Below are 16,436 nucleotides of genomic sequence, written 5' to 3'. Positions count from 1 at the left end.
AGCTATGGAGGGGCTGGGGGGCGGGGGGGCTGGCAGGGATCCCCCCATGGTCCCCTGCCCCTAGTACTTACCAGCTCAGAGTTGGCTGCAGCTCCCTGCTGCAGCCACTGGGGACTGCCCGAATCATCAAAGCTCTCCGAATCTTTTACAAAGATTCGGAGAGCTTTGAATCGATTTGGTCCTTTAAATTGGTCCCCTGCTTCAATTTGGATTTGGAGATTTGGCCACCGAATTGGGCCAAATCTCTTCTGAATCGAATTGCCGCCCAAAGCTTCTCACAGCCCTAATGTTTATATGGCCACTGTTCCAACCTCTGGAAAAGTAATAAGAAAGTATTTATTACATCTTTTCATATAATACAGTAGCTTACTTCTTTTAATATAATATAGCAGCAGGAAAGCACATGGCAAGCCATATTACCAGGTAGCTGTCTGGAGTAGTACCAGCTGCTCTATAGACGACTGGTGATCAAAGAATGTCAGTCTGAGAACTAGTCTAAATGGCAGCCATTTCTATCACTTCTGGTTATCTGAAACCTTAAATTAATTTTGTGAAGCCACCAAACACACACAGATTGAAAGATGGGAAGCTGAAAACATGCAAAGTACAGTATTGAGCAATGCTAAGGGATTCAGTCAAAAGGCCAGATATAGAGAATCTCTTTACATTTCTGATTTCTGCAAGAAGAGGAAGCAGTAAAAATGTATAGTTACTTTCCAAGGGATCAAGAAGTTGACAAAGTAAAAAAGGCAAAATAATTAAAGGGTTTCAACAATAATGCAGTGACAATAAAACTGACTTAAAAATTTTTTTAGGAGAAATTAGAAAATGGGGAAGCAGCTTGCAGAAGTTAAGGAGTGAAAACCTGAACAACACAGCTAGTTAATTTTAAAGACAGAATTGTTAGTGGAATAAGCAGGAACAAAAAAGAACAAAGAACTAAGAACAAAATTAATCAGATAGCCTGATTTAAGCCTACCCCAAATAACTGACATCTGTAAAACCAAAGCAGCAGGCATTGCACATCTCAGATCATTTGTCAGGCTGACAGCGTTAGAGATGGTGCAGTGCAGAGCAGTAATCAAACACAGATTAGACAAATGTTGAACGCAGTTGTCAGTGATCTGTATAGCAATCTCTGAACGAAGGCGAAAGTGTCCAATTTATGATGTTATATGTATAGCATCCAGCTGTTGAAAGTGGTTGCTAGAAACATTGTTTTGTTTTTCTTTTTTCTGCTGACATAACTCTTGTAAGGCAAAAAATATAAGAGAATGTTTAAATTAATTGAGGTTGATTGGAACTTTTATTTCATGGACCCAAAATAAAATATGAATACAATATGAGTCTACCATAAATACCATTTAGGATTATGCAGAACATTTTGTGTTAATGGTGCCCTAGAAGAGTGATAGGGCATTTTGGAAACAGTGTTATCTATGTTAAATTTTTGGTTTTTGTTTTGAATGCCTGTTACAGATTTTTGGCAAGTGTCACCAGATTGTTAAAGTGCCAGACTTTGTCCATATTTGTTAGGTTTATTCTTTAAAAACTGATGTTTGGCATTGAAGCCTCACTGCAAATCAATGGCAGTATTGTATGCTAGAGTTCTGTCTGTTTATAACTTTAATAATATGGGGAGCAAGAGATGCAGGGCATCATGGAAGACTTGGAAAATGCCACAGAAAACATGAGAAAAAACAAAGCAAGTTAAAGCAAAACAAAGCAAAATGCTATTCTGCAACCATTGCCCATGTGTACCTTGCTGCTTCCTGACCAAAGTGCCAGCCAATTCAGGGTGAAGTGCAACATCTGTTTCAGGGAAATAAAATAGGTCATGCAAGGGAGTGTCAAAGAGTTTTTATGTAAACAGCCTGGTAAAGCTTCCAGGATATGCAATTTCATGCTGTTTAGGAACAGGGCTATTGAAGTGTGACTGTCTTGTAGCATATGCTTCAAAGATAGTATGTGGGTCATGTCAGCACTAAACACATATCAAAACACTGTTCTCCTGATTGTGATTTAGTCCACATCTAAATTTACAGCCAAGGAATGGTTGAATGGAGATGAGCTGGAAGACATTGAAAGCCTTTCAGTGATGCCATTTGGATATTAAATGTTAGCCAGGAAAAGAGCTCTGTAACCAGCTCCAAGTCTCTAAGCATGTGCTTACTTGCTTCACTGTTAATCCTTTAATAAGTCTTCTGTACTGGATAGTATTGATGAAGACTATGAGATTATGGTAGTGCACATCATAATTATGGCTACACAAATATCTGATGGGCTAAGGACTGCTTCTATAGCTCTGCAGCACTGATAGACACAGTAGTACAAGAGCAGGCAAAAGAAAAGTTCATTATTTCCAGTTGGTGCAGGACTTATATTTACTATGATGAGGTACTGGTGTGTGAGAAATGAAGCGCTCCAAAGAATGCCTTTTGTTTTGCAAATAAAGCAAAGAACTGTAAATGCTGACTCGATTCTTAGCTGCAGCTGAGGAGCACAGAGCAATGCTTGACTAGGATCCGTGGATCACAAAGGTGATCTTTGTTTTGGGCCAGTTCATTAGAGGGCTACTTTAATGTCATGTCTACACAGTTAACTTAGCATGCCAACCAGCAGCACCCTGAGCATGCCATGCTGCTTCATGCAGAGGGCTTCCAAAATTGGAAGCAGTACAGCTGCATTTGCTTTGTGCTTTGTGTGGACCGATTAGGATTGTGGCTCCACTGCTTCCACCTTAGGCGTAGTACAGACTTTGCTTAAAATACATGGGCTGCAGAGGGCTTTTCCCAAAGGGGAACAGCTGAAGAATGCCAGATGACAGGGAAGCTTAGGGACATGCGCACAGTCTCTTCAGCTACACGTGTGAAAGGGGTGTGGTGTAAGAGCTGTCATGCCTCTGAAAGATCCCTTAGAATCATACAAATTAGTGTTGGAAGGGACCTCAGGAGGTCATCTCGTCCAGCCCCCTGCTCAAAGCAGGGTCATCCCCAACTAGATCATCCCAGCCAAAGATTTGTCTAGCTGGGTCTTAAAAACCTCCAAGGATGGAGCTTCCACCATCTCTCTGGGTAACCTGTTCCAGTGTTTTACTACCCTCCTGGTGAGAGAATTCTTTCTAATATCTAACCTAAACTTCCCCTGCTGCAACTTCAGACAGTTGCTCCTTGTTCTGTCATCTGTCACCACTGAGAACAGTCTAGCTCCATCCTCTTTTAAACCCCCCTGCAGGTAGTTGAAGGCTGCTATTAAATCCCCTCTGCCTCCTCTTCTCTAGACTAAATAAGCCCAGTTTCCTCAGCCTCTCCTCAGAAGTCATGTCCCCCAGCCCCCTCACCATTTTTGTCACCCTCCACTGGACTCTCTCCAATTTGTCCACATCCTTTCTGTAGTTGGGGCCCCAAAACTGAACACAGTACTCCAGAGGTAGCCTCACCAGTACTGAATAGAGGGGAATAATCACTTCCCTTGACCTGCTGTCAACACACTTACCAATTCAGCCCAGTATGCCATTAGCCTTTTTTGTAACAAGGGCACACTGCTGGCTCACATTCAGCTGGTTGTCCACTGTAACCCCAGGTCCTCTTCTGCAGCGTTGCTGCCCAGCCAGTCAGCCCCCAGCCTGTACTGGTGCATGGGATTGTTCCCTCCTAAGTGCAGGACTTTGCACTTGTCCTTGTTAAACCTCATGAGATGCCTTTTGGATCAATCCTCCAATTTGTCTAGGTCACTCTGAATCCTAGCCCTACCCACCAGCGTATCTACTACTTCTCCCCACCAGGTTGCTGTCATCTGCAAACTTGCTGAGGGTGCATGCTGAGCCATTTTCCAGGTCATTGATGAAGATATTGAACAAAACCAGCCCCAGATCTGACCCCTGGGGCACTCCTTGATACTGGCTGCCAATTAGATATTGAGCCATTGATTACTACCTCTCAGCCTGACAACCTAGCTCATTTTCTATCCACCTTACAGTCCATTCATCCAGCCCATGCTTCGTTAGCTTGCCTGTGAGAATATTGTGGGAGACTGTATCAAAGCCTTGCTAAAATCAAGGTATATAGTATCCACTGGTCTCCCTGCATCCACAGAGCCAGTCACCTCACCATAGAAGGCAATCAGGTTGGTCAGGCATGACTTGCCCTTGGTGAATTCATGCTGACTGTTCCTGATCACTTTCTTCTCCTTCAAGTGCTTAGAAATGGATTCCTTGAGGATCTACTCCATGATTTTTTCAGGGACTGAGGTGAGACTGAGTGATCTGCCGTTCCCTGGATCCTCCTTTTTCCCCTTCTTAAATATGGGCACTACATTTGTCCTTTTCCAATCACCCCAGACCTTTCTGATTGCCGTGAGTTTTCAAAGATGATGGACAGTGGCTCTGCAATCTCAGCAGCCAACTCCCTCAGCACCCTCGGGTGCATCCCATCTGGCCCCATGGACTTGTACGTGCCCAGCTTTTCTAAATAGTCCCTAACCTGTTCTTTCACCACTGTTGGCTGCTCGCCTCCATCCCAAATTGTGCTGCCTGGTGCAGTAGTCTGGGAGCTGACCTTGCTTGTGAAGACTGAGGTGAAAAAGGCATGGAGCGCTTCGGCCTTTTCTGCATCTTCTGTCACAAGGTTGCCTCCCCCGTTCAGTAAGGGACCCACGCTTTCCCTGGTGCTTCTTTTGCTACCGACATACTTGTAGAAACCCTTCTTGTTACCCTTCACATCCCTTGCTAGCTGCAACTCCAGTTGTGCTTTGGCCTTCCTGACTTCATCCCTGCATGCCTGAGCAATACTCCTATACTTCTCCCTAGTTGGTTGCCTAAGTTTCCACTTATAAGCTTCATTTTTGTGATTTAGTTGACTGAAGAGTTCCCTGCCAATCCAAGCTGGTCTTCTGCCACGCTTGCTAGTCTTCCTGCACATCAGGTGGGTTTGTTCCTGCACGTTCATTAAGGCTTCTTTTAAAATATAGACAGCTCTTCTGGACTCCTCTCCCCCTCAGACTGGCTTCCCAGGGGGTCCTTCACATGAGTTCCCAGAGCAAGTCGAAGTTTGCTTTTCTTAAGTCCAGGGTCCTCTGCTGCTCTCCATCCTTCCTTTCCTCAGAATCCTGAACTCAATCATCTCAGGGTTGCTGCTGCCCAAGTTGCCATTCACTACTACATTCCTTACCAATTCATCTCTGTTTGTAAGCAGCAGGTCCAGAAGAGCATGGCCCCTGGTTGGCTGCTCCAGCACTTTCACCAGAAAGTTGCCTGCAACACTCGCCAAATCTTTCTGGATTGTTTGTGCACTGCTGTATAGCCCTACTGGCAGATGTCAGGGTGATTGAAGTCCCACAGGAAAACCAGGGCTTGTAATTGGGAAAACTTTTATGCTAGCTGTTTGGAGAAAGTATCATCCACCACTACCTCCTTGTCTGGTGCTCTATAGCAGACTCCCACTACGACATCACCCTTGTTGTACTCTCTTCTAACCTTAACTTTTGACAGGCCTATCTCCAGTTTCATACTGGAGCTCTGAGCAATCATATGTCTCTTTTACATAAAGTGCAACTCCTCCTCCTTTCCCCTGCCTGTCCTTCCTGAACAGTTTGTACCCATCCGTGACTGTGCTGCAGTCATGCGAGCTCCCACCAAGTCTCTGTTATTCCAATCATGTCATAGCTCCATGATTGTGCAAGGACTTCCAATTCTTCCTACTTGTTTCCCAGGCTCTGTGCAGTCACGTACAGGCACCCGAGGTAACTCGTTGATTGCTCTGATTTCTCAGGAAGAATGAAAACGCTCCCCTGATGCCCCTTCTCCTTGATCTTCCTCCAGGTCTCCTATTTCCCCACGTACCTGCAGTATGTTCAGCCACTTATGGGTATTCTGTACTGTCAGTATCCTTCCAGCAGTTGGTCTGATGTTAAGGGTAGGTAAAATAGGTGACTGACTGTCTATTCTAGGAAGAAAAAAAAATCAAATTCGTAAATGTGAAAAAAATATTATTTATGCTGGTAAAAATTGTTTTTTGGTTAAAATTGGTAAATTTGTGGTGTTGCAGAATTTGCTGCTTGATTATCAACAGGAAAAGGTGGGGTTTTCCTTTTGAATGAATCAGTTCCTACTTTGTTTAGGAATGTTTAGATTATCTTGTATTTGCACATATATGTATTTCATGGGTGGTCATTAGTGATAGTAAATCACCAGGGCTGAAACTGAAAACAATAGTGGCAGTCATTTCCAAAAATAGGGAAATATTTCTGGACTAGTTTATTGCAAAAAGGAAGTGTAAGACAACCCAAATAGTCCAAACATTTCTGAAATGAGCTGTTTAGCTTCCAATTGCTGCATTGGGATCTTCTAGAGGTGAATGTTCATCTAAGCAAAATGTCAGTATTCCAACTTTTGAAAGTAGCCTTGTTACTGAAGAGGGACCTATCAGGAAAAAAAGAAAGCCAGCAGGTTCAAAAGAAAAGAACAAGAAAAAATGGAGGAATCTCCATCAATGGATGTGGCTGTGCATTTTTTTAGCAATAACAACTAGATGTATTTGTATAATTATTCAAGGAATACAGAGGAATCTATAGATGAAGAAACTGAGAATTGATGCTTTGAAAGACCCTGCCTGATGGCCTTTTGTTTATGAATCGAGGCCAGTGCAAGCATTGCAATAAAATCCTTTGTATACTAATGAAAGAAAATTAAGGCTTTCCATTTTTACCCCAGCTTTCAAATGGAGAACACAAACATGTAAAGTGAGAGTAGTTGTTCTGTTACACTCTCAGATTGTGTGCGTTGCTTCGCAGACTGTTTGTTGTAGAGACTTTTTCCTTTAGCCAAGAATAATGGACAGGATTGGAAAAAAATTCCATGTAAAATATTCTTGTGAAACTTGAAACATTGGCAGATCATATGAAGAGGTATCAGCTGTGCAGAGATGTTGAAATTAGACTGAAGCAAGATCAAATTATTGATAAAGAATACAAGTGCCAAAATAATTATTTGCTAGAATACTGGCAAGCTGTTTTGGAAAGGCTTTTTTGCTCTGATCAGACTATATAACATAGAAACATTTCCCTTGAGGTTCAATAGATGAGCTCTATTTATTCCATAATGGAAAATTTTGGGAATTTCTTGGGAATTGGGACCTTGTGATGAAACAAAATCTCCAGAAAATTACCTTGCTGGAATGAGCATTATCTGAGCAAAAATATTCAAAGTAAAATTATTTCAAGTTGTTGGGAACATGATCAAAAAAGGAAATTATTTCTGCTGTGAGAGCTGCCAAGTATTATTCTGTTATCCTTGATGCACACGCATATTTGCACAGACATTAATAAGCAAGAGTAGATGATGATTATTAATTTGTTTGTGCAGAGGCAGCAGAAGAAATAAGAGAAGGCAGTGTAACAATTCCAGAACATTTCCTTGGGTTTGGAACGTGACAGTGTTTAGGCATCGGAATGACAAAATCTCTTTAACAGTTAAAAGAAGGGGCAGCTCACTTAGTGATCTGAGTGGCTGAGGCTAAATCAGTGGAGTAAATGTAAAAGGCAAATGTAAGAGAATTCAGAAGAGATTTTTGGGATTCAGTGACAGCTATTATTATTATTATTATTCTATTTTATTTTTTACTTGTGCAACATGTCCTGTGAGTGTGCACTTTGGGGCACTGTAAGTTGTTACGTTGAAATTGTGATACCTTTTAAGTGTTTCAAAGTGTTTACATTATTCTTGTGGCCTTGTTGCAGCACTGAGGCATGGTACAGACATGTGTCTTTAGAATCCTTATGTGAAATAAGATGGGAAAGCTTAATTGACATGATTTGTATATTTTGTTACCAAGGTTTAGAAATCTACGGTGCTTTAGTTTCCATTGCCAGTGAACTCTACAGGGACCCACAGAAACCAAAATTCAAATTGCTGGCTGAAAATATCTGAAGCTATAAATTCTTGTTGAGTATTTTCATGTGGCATGGTATACTTCAAGAAATTAATGTTGCAAATAAAATGCTTCAAGACATTCACCTGGATATCAAAAAGACTGTGCATCAACTAAAAGTCTCAAAGAATTTCTTTTTGAACTGCCGCTCTTATATGGGATTCACAATTGTCCTGGGTAAGGCTAAGGAACTGGCTGATAAGCTGGATATCATAGCTAGTTTCCACAAGGAAAACAACAGTAGAAAGCAAAAAAGAGACTGGTTATGAGACCAGAAGTGAATAGTTACCTAATCTGAAAAAGAATAACACAGTCTTATTCCCTTGTTCTGTTTTGAATATTGCCTTGCAGTCACCAGAAGAAAGATTTTTACAAATTAAGGAGCACTGTAAGCTGATCGGTCTTTTGCATGCATCTCCAAACATCTACAATATCTAGCAAAGAATCACAACAGCAGTGCATAGTTTTAAGTAAAAATATTAGAAGATCCACATCCCGGTGAAGAAGGACCCTCTGACCATAAATTTATTTTTTGTAATGAACAATCTACTGGCAATAGTTGAAGTGTGGAACATACCCGAAAGTTGTATCGGAGTATCTGTGCAAAATTAAGCATTGCGCTTGTTTTGAAATGTGTATCAGCGACTCAGGATTTTATTGCCCGTATCTGTCACAAGCAGAAAATGCAGTTTTTCAATCTGTAAGCTTATAAAACCATTTTTATTCTATGATGGCTCATTTTTGTTTGTTGGATTTTGTTTTAATTTTGAATGAGACCCAAACCAAGGAGAATATTGATCTGCAAGCTGCTGTCCCCATGTTCACAGAAAGCAAAGCAAGAAAAGTGAAATTCAGTAAAGATGCTACCTACCAAATCTATGGGAAGAGAGGTTTAAAAAAATTGTTCTTGTTTCATTTTTCAAGTTCCTTCCTTTAACAATGATAATGCAAACATGAAATAAACAAGCGTTATACATCTAATTATCTTCATATTTTATTGGAAAAACAAAAAGTACAGACGCAGATTCCTACAACGGCTACTCTTTTTTTGTAGTACCAGAGAGCCCAAGATGCATTTGTGCCATGTGTCAGAAGAAAAAAATACAATGGCTGCCTACACACGTGCTCAGGGTGTGGGGAGGGGACTTTTTTAATAGAGCAGTTCCTAGACAGCCGCTCTAATTAGAACAACTCACCGTCATGTTTATTAGGCCCCCACGTGTTTAAAAGTGGTCGTGGGATGCTTTTACCTAAACCTCATTTGGCGAGGTTTAGGTAAAGCGCCCCTGTGGCCATTTGAAAATGCGCAGGGGCTTAGTGCACAGGATGGTGGAGTGTTCTAGTTGTGCGGGCCGCCTCCCGATCCCATCCATGTCGCCATGTGCGAGCCGGGAGCGATATGCGGACCCGTCTTTGCGCACGCGGGCTGTGGCCAGCAGCCCGGGCACGCGGGGTCAGAGGAGACCGTGCGGCGGCAAGGCACGCACGGGCTAGAATTAGTCACAGAGGCGTAGTGGTTGATTCAAAGATTATTTACTTACACCCAAGATGGTCACGGTGTAGGCTGGACAGTTTCCAGGTTCAGCTCTGCTTAAATCCTCGTTGGAGGACTACGACAAGTTCGGTTCTTGGGCCCCGGAGTTAAGGCTCTGCGGGTTCGGCAATTTCTTTCCCACAGAGTTGTCGAAGCTCTGTGAGTTTGGTTCTTGAGTATATAGGATAGGGATACGTCTAGGGTTGCGCTTGGCGACGGGGAGAGGCCAGAGGCTGTTTAGACCTCTGTTGCCTTCTTAAGAAATGTGTTGGGTCCGTAAGGATCCGCAGCGCTTAGAGATCTTCACGCTCTCCCTCTTGAACTCCAATTGCTTTCTCTCCAACTTGGGCGTAAACCACCCAAGCTCTTTATACGGCTAGCAAGCCAATTGCTAGCTGCCACGTGTGCATAATTTAACACAAGCCAATAATGGGGCTCGAATTAAAATACAAATGGCGGGAACTCCTTTGCACCGTGCATTTCTGAGATGCAAAAGAAATGCACCATGCAAAGAAAGCTACAAATTTGGCGGGAAAATTCTCCGTTGCACCGGAGTTCTCCTCTGTAGCAGAGAACTCCACCGTGCAAAGAAGCTGCAATTTAGCGGGAACATAATTTAGCAGTGCCGAAGCACACACAAAACAAAAACTCACAACTTTGGGTTGTGACACTAGTTAGAACACAGAGCAGACTTGATTAATAGATGAATCTAATTAGAACACAAATGAGCATGCGTATAGGCAGCCAATGTAGATATGATGTACATGGGAGAAGGGCAGTGTTCATGGCCCAGACTGGTTGAAGATGACCTCAAGGTCAACCCTAAATACCATTTTATACCTACCGTCAGAGCCAAGAGTCATATGCAGGTTCGCTGCTTGCGCAGCATCTGTGCTCTGGTTAATCAGCATGATGTAACAGGAGTCTGTACATGACAGAACAACCAGTGAGAGCGCCACAATGACCACTGTTTCTTTTCTTTTCTCCTCCTCTTCTCCCCACCCTCCCCCCAAGTTATAAGCTAGCTATTCAGTATTATACATAATATTGTATAGCACATAGGTTGGACTGTTTATGAATAACAGTAGCAGGTCTTGAGGACCATGTTTAGAACTTCACAGAATTTCTCTGAAAGTTTTGTTCTAGAAAATTTTGAGAGATGCATGCCAGGTTTATTTTGGTTTTATTTGAGCCAGACATAGAGAGAGCAACCTTCCAGGAAACAAAACCAGGAAATTCAAAGTTTCCATAGTTTTTAAAATAAGATTAATGCATTGAATTTTTTCAAACTTGCAGAAGGGTTTGTCCAATCTTCTAGGCAGTTTTTATCTTATTAAAACTTAAGTCCATTCCTAATAAGGTCAGTAACATTGATTGTAGTCCACGGGTGGTATGGTTGATGCTGGGAGATGGGATTCCCTGATGTTAAACATGAAGGTAAAAGTGATCTGTTAGCAATACAGGTTTAACTAATACTGAACTACAAGCTGGGTTTTAACCACTGCCACTTGTAGTGGTATGTGGGATATAGGTGGTATATGGGATATAGGAGTTCAGTCTCTCTGAATAGGGCATATTGCTTTAAGAATGACATTAGTTAAAATTCTGTTTTGATGGGGGAAAAACAAGGATTGAAATATTTTCATTACAGGCATTCATTCCTTCCTGTAGTGGATTTGCTTTGTTCCCTTAAGAGGCTGGACTATCCCCGGTGTTCCTTATCAGTAGGGACTTCTGGCTGCTCTTTCTAATATGACTCTAATCGCTTACTACAATCTAATCATTTTCCACAAAGGGGGCCATTTGTGTTATGTTTCTAAAGAGAAATGTAATTGGAGTTAATGTATAGATAAAATAATCTGTTCAATCCTAATTTTGTGCTTGAGACAGCATGAACAATGCATGCTATCACAGTGTGAACTGAAAATGGGATTTTTATGCTTTGCAGTGCTGTTTTTCAAGGTGGCTAAATTCACCCTTTTAAAACATTTTAATTTGAACCTCAGAATGTCTCTTTAAAGAACAAGAAAAACCTTTGTTGTTTGGGAATATACAGTCCCCTAGAGAGCTATGACAAGGCAGTGATGGAGAAAAGTGATACTAACATATTTTTTGTGCCAGTATTGGACAGATTACTATTTACAATGGAATGTATCTGAGTACCCTGGAGTGAAGAATGTTCGTTTTCCTGATGGTCAGATTTGGAAACCAGATATTCTTCTGTATAACAGGTAGGCATATATATATTTTAAAAGAAAATACCATTATTTCATCAGGATGTCTTAAGCACTGAGAGCTGTTATTCAGTGAACTGCAAGGACCAGTCTGGCATTTACAACTGAGAAGCCCATACAGCAAATTTAAGACTCCCCCACTCTCTTATTTGAGTTACATTAACAGGAAGTAAATACCTTTGCTAACCCCCCCCCCGTGAATCCATTCCCTTTTATTGGTCATATTCCCTTCCCATTACTCTTTGCTGTTGGGTTGAGGTCCTCTGGCTGTGCTTATTCATTTACACCTTGGGTTCCATTAGGGCCAGGTTGCCAGGAGGCCAGTTTCTGTTTCTTCTGTCTAGTGACTCTCTCTCTGGTCCTACAACCTACAAGAATTGCTAGAATCCAGTCTAAGGAACCACCCTTGTCTTCTGTAAATAACCAGGTGTCTCTTTAGCAAGTAAGTAGGTAGTGGAATACATTGCTGACGGTGCACTTCAGGGATTCAGGCTGGCACTGATGGATCCTGTATTTGCCTCTTTGTATGCCAGTTCCCAGGATGGGACCCATTTAATTAGTTAGTAAATGGTTAGTAAATTACCATATTTACTTGAAACCAAGATGATTCTCCAATCCCCCCCTTCCCCCTTTCTCCCCCACCATCAGCACGGGGGGAAAAAAGCCTCATGTTGGATTAGAGTACCATTCAGGGCATGTGGCAGCTCACCTCTGATCTTGACCTCAGGCTCAGGGCTGAAGCTGGAGCCCTGAGCTGCCTACCTGGGGCCAAGATGGCTCATGTGGTGGGGGAAGGGACATGTGGTTTGGGGAACCTGCAGCCTGCACTCCCCTTTCTGCCCTGTGCTTGTACCTGCCCTCTCTCCCACTCTTCCTCCTGGCCCCTTTTACCTTCTGCTCTGGCTCTGGTCCCTCCAGCCTTGACCTGTAAGTAGGCTTATTTGGGAGTTGCTGCTGCTTCTCCGTGGCTGGGGGGGGTTGGGGAGGGCTGGGGCCATGCTGCTGCTGACTGCCTTGGAAGAGCAGAACTGTAGCAGGGAGTGGGGTGGGGCAGGCTGCAGGGAGTGGGGGTGCAGGCACAGGCATGGATGGGGCAGGAAGCGGGGGGTAGAGGTACAAGCATGAGAGGGAGCAAGGGGCAGGATAATAGCGGGCAGGTGTCTGGCCCCTCACTCCTTGACACTCCATTTCCTGCCACAGCCGTGGGGAGGAAGGGCAGAGGCTGAATTTAAGATGACCTTCTGCTAATTAGATCTGTACACAACAAACTTATAATTTCCCATATATAGAATCCAATTATTGGGGGGTCGCCTTAAATTTGAAGTCATTTTGTATTTGGGTAAATACAGTAATGCTCTCAACAAAAATAAAGGGAAGGGGTAAAGCTTCTACGTACAAGTGTTAACCAAACTTTATAACATACTGGTTTTCATGTTTGAAAACTGTATTCTGTGCTGAGTGTATGGGGGGTGAAAAACAACTGAGGTGCTACAGCATAGTTAGTTCAAGTGGAAGTTTTGTTAACTTGTTTGAGAGAACATTGTACCCTAAAATTATGATACTTTCTGAAAAACTAGACCTTTCTGCTGAGCTATTTACAGATTGTTGTTAGATGGATTCACCATAAACCTTAGGCAACTTTTAACTAAAAGGCTACATTACCTTATGGAGTTATGGTGGTAAGTCCAAGTCAGATTTGCATGTTATTACATTTAAGATTTAATGCCAAGAATATCTTTTATTTGCAAATTGACTACAAATCCAACAGCTATCCAAAACATGAGAAACATGCTTCACATGGTAAAAAATGGTATCATACTCTCATTCATCGTGTAGAAGTCTCATTAGAATTTTTATTTAAAGACTGAGTATAGAGTAAGTTACTTAATCTAAAGTATTTTGTTAATGTAGGATCAGATGCATAGTCCTTTGGCAAACATCTGTTGCTTTTACTTTGATTATTAAAAAAATACTTCATAGAATAGGAGATTAAACCTGGATTTATGACTTAAAATGTAATTTGCTGAGCAGGCATCATCACAGTGTAACAAAACCCAAAGAATCCTTTCAGCATTTGTCTTCCTGGTGAGTGTATTTGGCCTTTGGCTATGTATGGTTATAAATAATAATATTCAGTTGATTTTTTTCAGGTTTGAGAATTAGACAAATAGTCCATTCAGGCATGCCATTTGAGGAAGATTTTCTTCCATCACAAGGGATCAGTCTGAGATATTCTTCTGTTTATGTTCATCTTAGCTATATGGATTTCTGGTGTATATCTAAGAGAATAAATAAGAAATGCGAATTCTTGTTAATATTGCATATTAATAAACATATTAAGACGTGTTCAATCTCTATCAAATTCATAGAATTGCACAGGGCAGAATTTGGTCTAGCAATATCCGACCCAACTTTTTAAAATTACGCTTCAATTTAGTGTTGTCAAAATAATTTGTTTCTCTTCACTAATATGGACAGCTTCTTGAGAGAGATTTTAACTAGGTTATACATAATATACTTCAAACCAGTGATATTGTCAAAATGAGATCACTTATGCATACCCATACTTGAAAACACAGCCCCAGAAATTCAGTTTGATACTACTTAGAATAACAAACTGTTTAGCAAAATCTCAATTTTATATATAACATCAATATGTTATATATAACATATTGGATGTGTTACTGGCTAGTTCTGTACCACAGCAGTCTGTAAAAGCATAGCTATGGATAAATGAGCAATTCATCTCTGAATACAGTAGAACCCAGATTCTTCATACATGGCTTGTTCATAACGTGCTTAATTTGTAAAAGGTTGTCAAAATGAGAAGGAACCGCTCAGCTATTTGCTGTGACATTTACTTCAAAGGGCACAACTTCTCTGAGCAGCTGGAGCTCATCAGTGGCTTGGTGCAGTTGATCGCAGAAGCAGCTCCCTTTGACATAAGAGCTATAGTAGTCAGGTGGTGCTTCTCTGCAGTTACTTGTTGAGGCTCTCATACCTGCAGCTGGTTTGCAAACTCCCATCTCTGCGGAGACTTTTTTAGGTACCTAACCCTACAAAGAATTTGGGTGCTACTGATGTATCTACTTTCTTTGAGTACTATAGAACTTTAGCACTACATCGCAAAATAGTCACCAGGACAAAGTACCAATCAATACTGTATTTTGCATTAAACAATTATTTCCTGGATGATTTTGCCTCGCTGTTGGAGAATGAATAAACTAATGGCTGAATTCTGTTTATACTTTTGGGCACAAAGTTGCCCTTTTCAGGTTACCTGAAGAATTCACTTTTGTAAGAAAGTTTTGTATGAAAGTTTGTTCAAGATCTTGCTCAAGTAGACAGTTGCTTCTTGCATATTTCCTGGACCACCACAGCCCCAACTGCACTCCAGCCCTTCTAAAAACATACTTGGTAGCATCCACCTCTGAGCTACACTAAGATGCTGTCCCTGGTGGCTGTCCAGTGCCTTTTAGCTTCAAGATTTCTTCATCCTGCCTGGTGTTTGGGATGCTGTGCTGTGGGAAGTTAAGGGTTTCCCATCAGGGGGAAGTGAGAGCGTAGGGCATGTATACACAAGCAGCGAGGCTGCTCTGTCGCGCTGTAATTACAGTGTGTTGGAGCAGACTCGATTAATTGAGTCTGCTGGAGCATGGTGATTACCGTGCTTCAGCAGACTCCAGCGTCTCATGTATTAGTGCCCCCATGCTTAAAAATGGTGATGGGGGGACTTTAACTAAAGCTTGTTTGATGAACTTTAGTTAAATTGTCCCCACCACCATTTTTAAGCATGGGGATGCTGATACACAAGATGCTTCGGGCAGTTTAATTAGCGCGGCTTTTGGAGCCTCTCTAATTAAAGCCCCCCCCCGACTCCTTGAGCATGTGTATAAACGCCCCTAGAACCTGGGTCTTTCTTGTTTTTAGGCAGGTAACTTAAAACACTCTGCTACTTAGTAAGAGGTGAGTATTGTCACCATCCTTGTTTAGTCTTAAACACTTGCCAACTGTATATTTTGGTGGTCCACAGTTAGAGGGGTGGAACATTTCTGTGTGGTTATGACAAAGCTGAATCACAATAGAGTGTAAATGGACTTAGATGCCTGAAGGACAGGACTGAATTACTTAAAAGCATGAATGGTAAGGACAGACTTGGTTGCCTAGGGTAAAACTGTAGGTGTATAAAAATCCTTTTAGGTGGATAATCACAATTCAAGCCTCTACATGAGACAAAGCAGAATGTAGCTGGGTGACTAAGATCCCTATAGTCTGCATAAGGGGCATTTCTGTGTCTTAGTGCCATATAATGCTGCCCTAAGTCTTTATTAAATAATATTTACCATAAAGAATGAACCATAATCTTCAATCGTTTAAAAGTTGGCATCTGTGGACTGTGAATATTTTTAATTTAATGTTTTAAGAGGAATATTTTAATTGGAGTTAAAAAATCTGCTGAGTGTAAATAAAAGCTACCAATGTACAGCTACCAGTGTAAATAAAAGCTCCCCTCCCAGAGTGCCAGGGAGGGGAAGAGAGGCACCAGCCTCCAGCCCATTCCCAAATAAGTTTGGAAAAAAAAAAAAAAAAAAGAGAGAGAAAAAATGGGGGCTGGACTCGATGATCTCCCGAGGTCCCTTCCAGCCCTAATGTCTATGAATCTATGAATGTATTGTCACTATTTGTTTCCCATACGTCAAAATAATAAAAAATCTATCAAGTAAAACCTTCCCTGAAGCTCTC

The 16,436-nt window shown here is 41.6% G+C and overlaps 1 protein-coding gene across 1 annotated transcript in view; it reads left to right on the top strand.

Annotated features, from left to right (window-relative positions):
* CHRNA7 (cholinergic receptor nicotinic alpha 7 subunit) overlaps window positions 1-16,436 on the top strand; it is a 119,354-nt gene that overhangs the window by 75,725 nt on the left and 27,193 nt on the right. Inside the window, exon 5 of the mRNA XM_025202823.1 lies at window positions 11,581-11,690. Coding sequence (XP_025058608.1) covers window positions 11,581-11,690 — 110 coding nt within the window. The remainder of the gene's footprint in view (window positions 1-11,580; window positions 11,691-16,436) is intronic.

The sequence above is a fragment of the Alligator sinensis genome, unplaced genomic scaffold (assembly GCF_000455745.1).
Source record: "Alligator sinensis unplaced genomic scaffold, ASM45574v1 scaffold1018_1, whole genome shotgun sequence".
NCBI lineage: Eukaryota > Metazoa > Chordata > Crocodylia > Alligatoridae > Alligator > Alligator sinensis.
The sequence above is the reverse complement of the archived record's forward strand: the minus strand, read 5'-3'. Positions and strand labels throughout refer to the sequence as shown.